This window comes from Hemibagrus wyckioides, linkage group LG05 (genome assembly GCF_019097595.1).
Source record: "Hemibagrus wyckioides isolate EC202008001 linkage group LG05, SWU_Hwy_1.0, whole genome shotgun sequence".
Lineage (NCBI taxonomy): Eukaryota > Metazoa > Chordata > Actinopteri > Siluriformes > Bagridae > Hemibagrus > Hemibagrus wyckioides.
In genome coordinates, this window is record NC_080714.1 from 10,229,420 (window position 1) to 10,244,289 (window position 14,870).

The 14,870-nt window shown below is 37.1% G+C and overlaps 1 protein-coding gene across 7 annotated transcripts in view; it reads left to right on the top strand.

Annotated features, from left to right (window-relative positions):
- The window catches only part of cacna2d3a (calcium channel, voltage-dependent, alpha 2/delta subunit 3a), a 199,344-nt gene that overhangs the window by 130,716 nt on the left and 53,758 nt on the right, over positions 1-14,870 (top strand). For 5 of the 7 annotated variants that reach the window (XM_058390454.1, XM_058390455.1, XM_058390457.1 and 2 more), the window contains 11 exons: positions 1,502-1,576; positions 7,897-7,980; positions 8,395-8,466; positions 8,635-8,696; positions 8,824-8,891; positions 9,664-9,709; positions 9,809-9,906; positions 11,718-11,811; positions 13,103-13,198; positions 13,442-13,575; positions 14,677-14,754. In XM_058390454.1, coding sequence (XP_058246437.1) covers positions 1,502-1,576; positions 7,897-7,980; positions 8,395-8,466; positions 8,635-8,696; positions 8,824-8,891; positions 9,664-9,709; positions 9,809-9,906; positions 11,718-11,811; positions 13,103-13,198; positions 13,442-13,575; positions 14,677-14,754 — 907 coding nt within the window. The remainder of the gene's footprint in view (positions 1-1,501; positions 1,577-7,896; positions 7,981-8,394; positions 8,467-8,634; positions 8,697-8,823; positions 8,892-9,663; positions 9,710-9,808; positions 9,907-11,717; positions 11,812-13,102; positions 13,199-13,441; positions 13,576-14,676; positions 14,755-14,870) is intronic. The other 2 variants (XM_058390456.1, XM_058390459.1) reach the window with 1 other exon arrangement.

The window sequence follows — 14,870 nt, forward strand, 5'->3', positions numbered from 1 at the left end:
ATGCATAATTATATAACATTCCTCTTTATGTAGCTCTATTGAGTTTTAATTTCAGGGATTTTAGGAAAAGAGCACTTTAAAATTTAAGCATGTAATACATTATTGAATAAATGACTGTTTTGTGTTTTGGGATTTTTACAATTTATTTGTTTTCTGGGACAAAAACAAAACTGAGTTGGTTGTTTTTGATAAGGATTTGTCCTCAGCATGTGCAGTAGGAAATGTACTCCTGACACTAGTATAAAATAACCAACAATAATTTACACTGTGAGTTATGGCTTGCATATTGCAAAAAGAATAAAAAGTTATGTGTGAACTTCATACAAATATATAAGGTACTTCATACAGCATATGACACAGTTATAAGTGGATTGTTCTTAATATTAAATGATGTATTTTAGGTGGTTTTCACTCTGAGCGTGTTTGCTGCTTTTTACACAATTACAAACATGCATGTAGAACACAAAAAGATTTTTTGAATTATTATTTTAGTGGTATTATGCACAATAAGGCCTCACATCACACCTCTTCTGTGTCCTACAACATGCACCTGACTCTCATGCTAACCGTGTGTTGTGGAAACTAATGATGATGTCATTGGCACTGGCTAAAACACATGAGCAGGAAAATTTTCTTCCTGAACAAGTGCAGGCCCGGTACAAGTTGCTTTCATGTTCCTGGGATCGAGGCAGCACAGTCCCAGTGCAACTACTCACACTTCTTTTTTTACAGGAAGTTTAATAAGCCTCTAATTTTTCCTAGTGTTTCAGATTGAACTGCTGGTGTGAAATCTCCCTGAAAGTGTCAGTGGAGTAATATTATGTTGACATTTAAAAAAAAATGGTGCTTGGAATGCTTGACCCCACGGTACTTGTATTTATGTGGTATTCATGTTTTTTTTTTCCCCCTTCTTTGTTCATTACTAGATGGTGGTCCTCTGTGTGATTATTATCTAGAACACACAAAGATATGCCAAGCACCATGTCCTTTTTTGAACCTCTACATCTCCCTCCGCTGATTGTTCCAACCTTTTTCCCTTTCAGACAAAGATTGGCAGGAAAATTGCAGCAAAGACTGTTTTGCACCATTCCCTTTTAAATAACAGGAATGGAGAAGTTAATTTATGGACATATCTTCAAGAGAAAATTAGTGGGTTTAGCTTTAAAAATTTTCCTGGCATTTGAAAGCGTATTATTTTTGGGGGGTCATGCCATTCACCAGTGTCAGGAGTCATGCACTGTGTGTGTGTGTGTATTTGTGTGTGTGTGTGTGTGTGTGGGCACCACAGATGAGCAGATGTGGGAAATCATGATTTGGGGAGTATCAGAAGGAGCAGGAAATTGCACAGAGCTTGATTGGGCTTTGATATTAAAAAGATAAGAGGAATTAACAGAAAGCGAAAACCAGAACAGGACTCATGTATAGCTGATTATGAAATGCTAAAATACCCTCTGATTATGTTTACTGGATGTGTCTGTTTGTGTGTGTGTTCATTTCACAGCTGGGGATCCATGGCTATGCGTTTGCTATTACCAATAATGGCTACATCTTGACCCATCCGGACCTGCGCCCTCTGGTAATGGGGAAACTTCTGTTATCGTTTCTGACTGTGTGTGCGCGTGTCTAAACCACACACACTCGCACTATATTCATGGCTATTTTTGCATTTATTTCTGCCAGAATTGGTGTACCTCATAACATTGCATTTTAAAACGCAGTAACTATTTTCAGGGAGATTTTAAATTGGTTGGGGATATAAATTAAATGCGGACCATTAACATCAGCATCATTGCAATTCCCATAATCCACTGGACCACCAACATGCAGGTTCCAAGCTTTACTTTATGTTCTCAAGTTTTTATGTCTCTTGACTCATGCTGTTTAAATGACAGTTACACACAAAGTAAATATGGCCCCAAGTGGAGCTAATCTCCACACAATCTTCACAAATATCTCCTTCAGGAGAACTTCTTGCCAAGTTAGATAGAACATTAAAGAGATAACAGATAAACATAGCTTTTCTTTTCTTTACTGAGCATGACTCAATGCTAATAGCTTATTTCTGAAGTAATGCAGTCATTATTAAAAATACATTTACAGACAAAAATCGACTTGGCAATCCTGTGGATATTTGAACTGAACGTCCTCTATAGATGACCATGACCAAGCTTTGCAGACCTCCGCAGAACCTTGTGCTAAACAACATTCTCAATTGTTAATACATTTAAACTTCTTTCTGCGTCTGTTAAGTAATTTTCATGTGATTGCATAAGTCTTGCTTAGATTAAAATCATTAAGCCCCTGTGTTTGGAATTAAGAAACGACTGTAAACTGAGGGGAAAATAGAATTGAGTCAGTAGGTACTGTAATAGGTAACCTGCCACACTACTAGCCTTGATATGTGTATTCAAAGTTTAATTCATTTCAATTAAATAATTAATGGTTGTTAGGGGTCCAAGCACTGAAGGAGGCACTTGAGTTCTTGAGTTTTTCTTATTCTTATTTTGCATCACTAAAACAAACTGTGCAGATCAAACTGAGATGTGAAAAGTGGTCTATACGTAATCCTCCTTCCCACAAGATAGGCAAAAGAAAGGAGGAAAGACAAAATCCCTGTCTCAGTTTTAGGGTCTTTGGTAGGTGCATAAAGAGAACTTAAGCAGCTATATAAAATACAATGAAATTCTTATGCTACATTTGTATACTTGTACTTGGGACAGTGCCAAATAAATAAATAAATGATACTTAATTTATAATCATTTATAAACAATGCTATTATAAAATAATTATTTTTATTATTGAAATATCATTAAAAAAATTAGAATGATATTAATTATAATTATTATAATTCTGTTTCTTAACATAATTCGTCTAGTCCAAAACAGGATTTCTGAGTCTATGCACAAATCAGTTCAGAAAACCAAGTAAAAATCTAACTTTTAAATATTAATACAATTATGTATTTAAAGTTATTTGAAAAAAAAATAAATAAACAAGCAATAAACATGTTCACAAAAAAAAAGAAACCCATATCTTAGGTCAGTACCTTAAATTTTAAAAAGAAATACAGAATAAGATTTGTTTTTTTTTATTATTATTTTTCATCTGCTTTGTATTATGAGGTTTATAATTAAGGTTTATTTAAACACTGAATAGAAACCGTTGCAAAAGGTATACCAATCCGAGACCTGAGGCATGCAGGTTTTTCATAGCACTTTAACATAATAATTATAGATTCTAATAATATATCATTTGTGCAGGGTTTTTATGTAGAATAGAATCTACAGATTGAAATGATAGTGTAGTTGCTTTATTGTTGTTCACCGACACTATCAAGAACACTGTAATAAGGGGCACATTGCAGGGATTTCATGAGTATCAGGTATGTGAATGAATTACAAACATGAGTTGATGATTGTGAATGGTAGTGATTGGATCTATTATGCTGTGTGTGGGGGGGATCTCACTGAGCTGTATTCAGGCCAAGGTTTAATTGCACTGTAATTATCAAGCTAGGCTAAAAATGGATAAGGGAAACCAAAAGGGGTTTAAGAGATAGCTGAATGTATGACCAAAAAAAAAGAGAAAGAAATTCCATCATGCAGAATTACATACATTGCTGTACACACTTACATGTTCACACACATTCCTGAATTAGGAATGGTAGCAATAAAGTATGAGAGGAAATCAGAGCAAGGAAGACTGAAAAAGATATTATAAGGATGTTCACAGGTGCCAGTTTGCTCTTTCTTTATCCATGGCTATTGATTAGCTATGCCTATCTGTGAGAAAGGTAAAGACACAAAGTAAGGGGAAATATTAGCCAAAGAAAGTGGAATTGCAGATACACAGGGAGAACCATTCAGATGTGATGAAAATATGTTTTTGAGAAGGAAATGTCCTTGACTGCAGGTTCTTTGTGGAGTTAATCACAACTCAGTAAAGTGCTGATAAACAATTGCTCTAGTGGCTAATAAGTGACATTGGTGATCACATGACATTGTTTTACCAGAGTTTCTTGTATAAAACTGAGCAAACTCACATTTATATAGAATATGTTTATGTAAAATGCCACTTTCAATGGTTCAATGGAACGTTCTCACCTTCCAAACCTAAGCTGTGAATTCCACTGTTCCATATCCATATTATGAAATATTTGGGTGTCAGTCTTTTGTAGTGTTCCTGATTATTATTATTATTATTATTATTATTATTATTATTAATATTATTATGCACTACAAATCCAGTGTATAACTGTTCCATGATTTCTTTCAGCTCGAAATTAATGTTAGTTATATATAATAGAAGAGTTTAGTTGTTTATGCTAGTCATGAGGCAAATTTTGCTGGTCATAAAAAAGGTCCATCACTGAGAAATTATGCCCAAACAGATTATGCCACCAGTAGCGATATGTGCATGTATGTTTATAAAATGTGCCATTTTTCCTGAATACCAATACTGCAGCACTAGATTGAGTTTCCCTGCTGTACCACATAATTTCACTAGAGGGACCTCTTTGCTTCTCAAAATGAACCCCAGGCGTTCTTTTCTTCCTGCCTGCCACATGCAATAAACATCTCGATGCACACCAGATACATACAGAGGTGAAAAGTACTGAGATGAATAAAGAGATTAAGAGCTCTGCTTCTTGCCTAGATCTAGTTGAATTCTTCCGTGAAGCCACTGAAATGTTCTGTATAGGCTATAGGACTGCTCAGAACATCTCCATGTACTGTTGTCAGGTCTATGAGCTAGAATTTTCTGAAGCCTCTGCTGTGGAGGAGTATGTTCAGGAGGAATTCGTGTACATTTGTCTCCCCCTTTCAGCAAAAGCTTCTTCTTTGTGGAGAAAAGGGACCAGTTTTGCACTGGTTGCAGAGGTAGGAATGTCACTGCAGCAAGTAAGTCTATTCTTTTAGTGCCACCATTAAAAGAGGTATAAGTGGCAATTATCTTTACAAGACAAGATTTATGCAGTGTATTAATTTCACTGCATTGGTCCAGTGGCAGGAACCTGTGCGATCACTGGTACTGCCTGGGTTCAGTTCCTGGGCAGTGAATCAACCCATCCACTGAAGGGTTAACTCAGTGCCCCATGGTTAACCAGTGGGAGAGTTGCCAGGTGCCAAAAACCTATGCCAAATCAAAATATGCTGATTGGATGATCTGCTATGGCAACCCTAAACAGAGAGAAGCCAAAGAACAGCAACAACAACATCATTAATGTCACTGCATTCATTCAAGAATCTAGTCATGTTGAATATTTAGTTATCACCTATGGACTCATCAGTCCCTCACCCATGTTTCAAGCTTTTTCAACCATTTTTGACATCCTCCTCCTCCAAGCAAGATCTATGTCCAGCATATCAGAGCAACCTCTTCTTTATTGTTCTCCTGTAAAATGGAATTAATTAATTTTACCAAAAGACATTAACTTTACTAGCCTACATTCAAGGAGTTGCTCAAGACAGAGATACTCAAGGCAGAGAAGGACAAAGTAGACTTCAAGGCCCCAATTTCAAATAGTCACTTTCACATCATTGCTCAACTGCAAGTCTAAAATCCTAAAATGGGATTTGCAGTATACTTGGCCATTAGGAATGAAAAGGAATAACTCACCAGTGCCCCAAATCCTTTAAGAGGCATCATTGCTATTCATAGTAGAGATAGATGTTGCTGAAAATCGGCAAAAAGTTTCTTGACAAAGCATGTAAGGCACTCTTTTTTTCATGCAGTTCACAAAGTTTACTCTTGCATACAGGCACAGGTCCAAGAACCCAAAGGAAAACAAATTATGAAGGCAATCTTGAACCTGAAACTAAACAGATCATCCGTCCACTCACTTGTATCCTTGCTCCCATCTTATAAGAACCCATGAAATATATCTCCAGGGTTTAGCAGCTGGGAGATGGAAGTCTCAGGTGTAGATCAGTTATCTCCATTATTGATGGAGGTGCTGCCTGGGAAGATGGTATGTTTGTCTCTACCTGAAAATCACCACCTTAGAATTCGATCTCTCAATAATGCACCAATACAAAACTGCATTGATGATGACGAACAACATCATTGTCCATTTCCATCACTGAAAACACATGTCCAGAGTGTCAAAAATGTCTCAATCCATCTAGGAACACTACATCAAACTGGGTTCAGATTGTGTTAAGCTTAGGTCACCCACTAATCTCTCAAGTATAGTAGCCTTTCTTGAAAAGTGATGTTACAAATTTCATGAGGGATAGCACAAGCTAGAATGTGTAGCCATCTGCCCACTGGACTCAGAACCTCTATTTGTACAAGGATATCCCCGGTCTCCCATTGCACGCAAGTTACTAACTGATCAGCACCATATTTATAATGCATTATGTCTCAAAACCATGTTGTCTGATATCTCAGTCCAAACTCCCCAATGCCCCAGAAGTGATGAAATTCAAGGAAGCATTTAGGTATTATCAAGATTCCAAGTTATTTCTGACAGGAGACTGCAGTTCACATCAAACATGGGTAGCACACTTTCATCTAGTTATCATCCATCTTCTGGTTATCATTCACAAACAAATTGCCAAGTTGAAAGCCTGAATCAAGAAGTTGGAAGATCCTTATACACTATCTTCCAGGGCAGATAGGGATCTCCACCTTTCATCTCTCAACTTACAGTCATATGAAAAAGAAAGTGCACTATCTTGAATTCTGTGGTATTGCTGCTAAAGGTGGTTCTGCTGAATCATGGGGTGGACTTCATTTTTGTTTGATAAATAAATAATAACATGGTGGAATATTTTTTTATTGTGTTCTGATATGTAAAACCATAGAATTCAAGAGGATGTACTTTCTTTTTCACATGACTCTGTGACTCTTTGAGTTTTTTTTTTTTTAAGATGCTTGACACATTGAATCCAGTCTCTCAATTTCTTGAGTAACCAAAAGCTTATAGAAAAGTACACGCTTTCATGTTTCATTGCACAAACCTGTTTCTTCTACCTTTGCTTAGAGGCAAGCAGCCGAAACTGAGCTGCAGGCAGAATGTAGATAACATTTTAATCCCATATCCCATCACAGATGATCATCATGAACATCCAGATTAATTTGCGCTTAAATCCAGGACAGTATCTCTGTCCACCAGCAGGGGTCATGATTCACAATGCAACCTCTGCCAGACATTCTAGTTCACTTCTTGGCTCCCTAGTATGCTGTATAAACATGGCAAGATCACACATTCATTCATAAATCTAAAAATCATAAAACAGTTTATTTGTGAGACTTATTAACCAACGTTATGTTTTTTGTTGTGTTTTTTTTGTTTTGGTTGATGTCGTGCCTCCACACGTCCTCTCATTGGTTAGGTTTTTGATGCATCTTTTTTACTGTCATGTTTTTGTGTTAAAGGCAATGTATTATTCACCTGACTTCGCCAAGTCATGTTTAAATTACTCAGCAATATTCAAGTTCCATCTCTTAGTTTGTGTATTGTGAATATCCCTGATAATGTGGTCTTCACATCACCCGACATCTGCCTGGTTCTGATTTCTGTTTTGTCTACATGCTTGGTAATAAAAAACACTTTTTCTGGAATACATCCATTAAAGCCTTCCATTATATGCCAGATTATATGTGACTTGAATTTTGACCTACAGAGTAACTGAGTGGAAGTTTGATATGCCAATATACTGTACATTGTGTGCTTGTGACAGAATGAACATAAATATGATATTTATATATTTATATATATAAAACATTTTTGCAATGAGACAGTTCATTAATATTTTATGATCTGTTATTAATGTTATGATGTATTTTTCAGGTACCAAAAAGGATGTTACAAATGAAACAATTTTGGCCTGCATTTACAGTGTGTGTGTGTGTGTGTGTGTGTGTGCATGTGTGTATGTGTATTTTCAGTATGAACAAGGCAAAAAAAGGAAGAAGCCCAACTACAGCAGTGTAGATCTCTCAGAGGTTGAATGGGAAGACAAGGAAGATATGGTTTGTTTTTGTTTCTTTCTTCCTAAGTTGCAGGTGTGGGTATAGTCTGCCATTTCGGCCCTGTTTTTCTGAATAGTTGCTTTTGCACAATATCTAGCCAGAATATCTAGCTTTTGTAGCTCCATCTTAGATTCAAAGCTGTGTTTAAACAACCTAAAGTTTGAACTGGAACTTTATTTTATTATGTGTATTACGTTGAATTTCATTATTCAAGATAATATCACTAAATAAATGAATAAACTGATAAACTCCACATAATAAGGTGTGGTTTGTTGTGTTCTGTCTGTGTGTCTGTTGCTTTATTTGTATTTCTATTCTCTCTATTACATATTTTCACTTTCCTGTATATAATTCAAAATCCGTTTGATACCATTCCGTGTGTGTTTGTGTGTGTGTGTGTGTTTTTTTTACCAGCTACGCAATGCTATGGTGAACAGAAAAACTGGAACCTTCTCTATGGAAGTCAAGAAAGCTGTGGATAAAGGGGTAAGAGAACTTAAACACAATGCGTTTTGTAGTTAAGATGTAAATTCCTTTAGACTGTATTTGTTGTCGATCCAGCCTAATGTTCATACATTCCCTTAAAGTTGGATGTCCCACCAGATGGCACTGTAATGTGCTGTGTGTATGTGTGTACTGTATGTGTGTTTTCAGAGACGGGTGCTTGTCCTGCATAATGACTACTACTACACAGACATCAAGGGAACTCCTTTCAGGTAAAGTAGTCATCTTGTTTATAGGCAGGACATTGTTATGGACGGCAGACATGGGTTTTGCACAGTCTGTGCTTATTGTGTGAAAGTGTATGTTTGAAAACTAAGGCCGTATGTGCTTATTTTGCAGCTTAGGTGTGGCCTTGTCAAAGGGACATGGTAAATATTTCTTCAGGGGGAGTGTCACCGTGGAAGAAGGTAACTTCCCAATGGGCTATTTATAACTAACTCAGCAGCAACAAAATGTTTTCCTTGTGCATAGGTGCTTTAAAACATTACTGGGTCCTAGCGTTTTTTTTTTTGTTGTTTTTTTTTTTCAGCAGGATCATGCATATTAATATTCATTCGCTTGGGCTATACGCGCATTCTTAAACACTGCCACCATTTAGGATCGTGAGAGCATGGTTCAGCATTTCCTGTGATGGTTCCTCCTGTCAGCTTCAATAGAAATAGGCATTTTTCATCCAGCAGGAAATCTAATGAATTATGAATGAAAGGAAGAAAGTTGGCCATAGACTGTGCATGGGATTGACCACCAAAATCAGTCATTAGAGAGGAATAGAGACAGCGGAGTGAGAGAGAGAGAGTGCATGTTGGCCCTTTACTAACTCTTTCCATCTATTCAGAATTAGACATGTGTATTCCTTATGACAATTGTGCGGTTACATTTATGAATGATTTTAGTCACTAATTCCAATTTTAAACAGCCATTTCTAATGCTAATAATTTTAGGTAGCTATCATTTTATTTATACTTGTTCTCAACATGACAGACCTGGCCATGTACATTAAAGGGGATTAAAGAAAATTACATTGAACTGGCTGATGGAATTTGAAATGATTTTTCCTACAGAGCAGAATCAGAGCACTGAATGCTATTGAAAATAAGTATTTAAGCTGAAGTTCAGACGAATATACCACCTCTAACCAGGCCTGCAACCTATTTCATATAATGATATGTTGTATTTCAGGACTACATGATTTGGAGCATCCTGATGTGGCACTGGCAGATGAATGGTAGAGTATGAGAAGTTTTAGGTGTGTGTTTGTGTGTGCAACATGTTCACCTGGGTTTGTGAAGAGAATTTGTTGTTTAGGGTTATAGTATGCTTTCAGGACATACTGTAACACAGATGAGCATCCTGAACATCGGTACCTGTCTCAGATCGACGCAATCAAACTCTACCTCGATAGAGAAGAACCGCACCTAAAATGTGAGTAGAGCTGTACACTTATGGACCATTTTGTCTACAAATATGGTTCAGAGAGGATAGATAGGAACAAATTCATCTCTCATACAGCAAATCTTTCAATAATGGCTGCCTACGCTCTATTCTACCGTAAAGCCAAGTACTGTATGTAGTTGTTTTTGTACTCTCTCCAGCTCTTTCAGAGTTACCCTTGTCCTCTTGGTTGCTTTTCTGATTTATGCCCTCTTTAAATCATCACTGATGGCCTCCTCTAAGCAGATTTGTGCTTAGGCCAAATTATTTCTATTTTTTATAATGAATTTAACGGATTGCAGGATTGTTTTGATAGCTTGCTGGTCCTCGTGATGGTTTGTGTTTGGGTGTGTTGTCTAACAAACTCTGGGGCCTTCCATGAAAAGGTGTATTTTTTATTGCCACTTTAACTGCATACTGGTGGATTCCATTTAGCTAATACTGTAATATCATTTTGATGGCAGAATGACAATTAATTTAGGAATTAATACTTACACCGTCACAAATGAAATGATTATGCAAATTATACTGATTTTTGATTACATTTTGTGTCAATTTGTGACATATCATGCCAGTAAAATCCATTTCGTTTCTATGCTATTTCCATGCTACTGTATAGCTATAGCACAACAAATGTAGCAAAGTTTAAGACTTATGCGAGGCACTGTATGATTGATCAACTTGGGATAAGAACTCTTTCTCTTAAAATGGGAGTGTTTGCATTGCCATCATGCCTGCACCATGCATAATGTAACCAGGGCATGTTATAATGTAAAGAATGATAGACCTGATTTAAAGAAACCATTTCAATATGCTGAGAGCATACCCAACCCAGTCATGACCCACTTTTCAGACAGTGAGTATAATCCCTTACAATCTGCTTAACAAATTTACTATATAGGCTATATTTAAGATAAACCATAGGGCCAAAGGTTTGTAGACACTTGACCTTCATGTCCTCCCATATGTCCTTTTTATTCCAGATTTAGTCCCCTTTGCTGTTTGTAATCTAAGGCTTTCTGCTAGATTTTGGAGTGTGGCTATGGTGCAGTTAGTGTTCCATTTCATCCCAAAAGTCTTCAGTGGGTTTGAGGTCAGGGCTCTTCAGCCTTGAGAAACCATGTCTTTATATGCCTCGCTTTATGCTCTGGGGCTAGGATGTATATTTGCCTCTTAGTTTGAGCGAAGGGAAATTGTAATGCCATAGCATATAAAGATGTTTTATACTGTTGTGTGCTCCTCACTTCGTGGCAACAGTTTGGGAAAGGCCCATTTATGGGTGTGATGCCGGCTTGACCTTCAGAGAAATGGCATTTTATTGAAATTTTATATTTGATCTGTGTGTTAAATTGCTCTTCCAAAACTGCTTAACAACTTGGTATGAGCAGAGATGCAAAATAGCACTTAATAGAATCTTTTCATGCTTTAGAAATAAAACACCAAAGTCAAAAAAACAAAAAACCCTTAACAACAACAGGTTCTGAATGAATGTGTACTAGCATGCCTATTTGCACAGGGATATTGTATATAACCTGGGTTTATTTCAGGTCACTTTATATTAAATAAAAGATAGCAGTACATGAATAATACTGACACCATAGATCAGGATAAGACTAAAATCACAGGGATACACAGCAATAATTATATCACCCCACAGCCTTATGTTAAACGAATCCCACCATAATAGGGCTATAGATATTTGTGTATGTTGAAGCTTGCTGTTTTTTTATTGTCTTTCCTGATGCTGTGTTTACATACAGTCTGACATACTGTTGTTGTTGTTGTTGATATCATTGTCACAGGTGATAAAGAGTTAATTCAGGAAGTCCTGTTTGACGCTGTGGTGACCGCACCAATAGAAGCTTACTGGACCAGTCTGGCACTCAATAAATCAGAGTATGAAGAATCATTGCATTAAAAATCACACATGCAACACATAACTTTCCCCATTAAGCCAAAAACCTAGACTTGAAATCAATTGATCTCCACTACGGAAGTCTACATCAGGGATGTGTAGTCTTATCTGGAAAGTTCCAGTGTGGATGCAGGTTTTCATTCCAAGCAAGCAGAAGCCACACATGAGCCTACTGAAAGCAAAGACCAACTAATTAAACAGGTGGAGCTCCAGCTTGATTGGTGTAATGATAACCTGCACAAACACCGGCCCTTTGCGAAAAAGATCGGACACTCCTGGTCTACATAGTTCACTGTTACACTTCTGTTTAGTTCATAGGGAAATGAGGAGACAGAAGACATTGGGTGAAAAGTAATTAGTAATTAACCATTACTACTATTTTTAAGCATTTTTTTTAACCATGCACACACACACACACACACAGAGTGAGCCAACAGGTGCCTCAGAGGGGTACAAAATCCAGACCCAAATGCAGGGGTAGCATAACAAACTAGAGATTTATTAAAATAACAGAATATCAAAGACCTAGGAATACTGGGGGGAAACTAGATAACTGAAAAACAAAAAACCAAAACCATGAAAACAGGAGACAAAAAACAAGGAGGTAAAAGACGAGGACTCGGCAAAACACAAACACAAGACAGCAGGTATATATAGGGAGGGTAATAAAAGTGACATAAGGAGCAGGTGTGCAGAGGCAGGAAGGAATTAAGGGTAGGGTGGGGCAAACACACGTGAGCACAGAACGTAAAACACATTGCACGAGACACACACTGCCGGTACGGCCCCTAAATTTCCAGCAGGAAATAGTCCAAGCATAACCCTGACACACACACACACACACACACTGTGCTGCTTGGCTTTCTCTCCTACGGCTGTCGTCTCTCCCCACTTTATGCTTTCTCCCACTCAGTGAAACACAAAACACACATTAACACAAGTGAAGATCTTTAACCAGATCATTTTTTTCTTTTGCTTGACCACGCCCCCATCTCCACATTCACTAAAATACAATTAGAAATAAGCCCAATTTTAATAACAAGTAAAGCTCAGTGCTTATGCTCCTGACTCAAGGGTTAGGAGTTTAAGCATTAACTCTGCCAGACAGTTGGACTCTTGAGCAAACCTTTTAAATGTCAAGATTTGAAATGAAGCTTTTTCATTGCATTCTATACAATATGCAGAACGAACTAAACTCCTCTTAAAAGAAATTGCTTCCCAGTGTTAAAGTACAGAGACTGATCTTGAACAGATATTTTCTCGGTGTTACAGGAATTCTGATAAAGGTGTGGAGATAGCTTACCTCGGCACACGGACTGGCTTGTCACGTATCAACTTATTTGTGATGCCATACCAACTGAGCAATCAGTAAGCATGTCCCAGTTATTTAAAAAAAATAAATGCCATGAAGATTTATGGTGATATGCACTATGTTTGTTGCTCTTTGTACAAATCAGGAAAGTCAGATATTTTTTAAGCTTTCTTAAATGTATGAATGTATTCGATGTTTTGTAGAAACTGCTATGCAAATGTTCTCGCTCGTTTTTGCAAATATGACTGGAGATGGCATCATCTCCTGTGAGATAACCTGTGTCTGCTGTGTGTTCTAAGAGACTTCCTGACAGCTGAGGATAAAGAGGGTGTGTTCAACGCTGATCACTTTCCCCTGTGGTACAAAAGGGCAGCGGAACAAGTGCCAGGCACCTTCGTCTACTCGTTACCGTTTAATACAGGCAAGAAGAGTGGCAAGTTTCACACACACACACACACACATATATATACACACATTTTATTCCATTTTATTTTTTAAGACATCCATTCTTTCTTTTTAAAATAGTGCCTCACTGTGGCAGGCCTGAAAAGTACATGGAAATGAAAAGAAGAAAAATAAAAAAAAATGCATGATCTAAACCCTAGAGACTCAAACAAACAAACAAACAAACAAACCAGTAGAAACCGGATTAAACTTGTCTTTGATTGTTCTGCATTTAATTATATTAAAATATGGCCTTTGTTTTTTTTTTTTTTGTTCTGTCATATGTTTGCTTTAAAATTGGCTTATATTAGCTGATATTCATTTGCAACCTATTGCAACCAAATGTCTCTTAATAAGAAACAGAAGCTGTAGAAAATAATAAAATGGGAAGATACTCGAATGCTCTCTTGAATAAATGTTTTTTTTTAAACCACGTTTTCTGTGGCACTGCAGGATTAAAGCATAAAGCATAAGCAAATTCAGCCTATTTGCTTGGGTGAATCCCCACTGAGAGGAGATGCAAGCTGTGGTCTTAAATGCTCCCCAGTTGTTTTAGATATTTAATCTCTGTGAGTGTTTCTTATTGACATCCAAACGCACGATGGTGAATGTTGACAAGGCGCGTCTCAAACCAACCTCAAGATTAAACCCAAATCTTTTCATTGAGTTTTACAACAACAAAAAAAACATCCCCTGCTCTTATAGCTCTTGTTTCAATTTTGCGTTCTTTGTACTCATTTTTTAGTCATGCTCGGTTTGATGTGTTTGTATAAATTGAGCGTTTTAGAGATTTAAAATGGGATATGTTAGGTTTGCTGCTCTGCCTTGTTGTGTATTAGAAACTCATGCTCAGAGCACATTTTATGCTTCAGGACATCTCTTTGGATTTTTGATATGTCTAGGAGAATGAAGCCATGTCTCCAAATGAAGCCGTTTTAGTAGCAGATGTTCACAGTGTGACTCTGTGACTGCGTCATCCTCAAAATAATATTATATCCTGTGTACAATGTGCACAAATGTGGTATGCTTAAGAAAAAAAGCTTCAGAAATAAATGTGTGTGTGTGTGTGTGTGTGTGTGTGTGATCCCAGGTTCTGAGAATAAGAGTGTGGTACTGGCCAGCACTGCCATTCAGTTACTGGATGAGAGGAAGTCACCAATTGCTGCAGGTAGGACCCTTTTTTTTTTTAGGAAATTTGGGTTTGAACTCTATAGGAATTCTTTATATTCCACTGCAGTAATCTAATGTAAAAATCAGTAGCTTATGTCACGTAGCTGCAAGGTA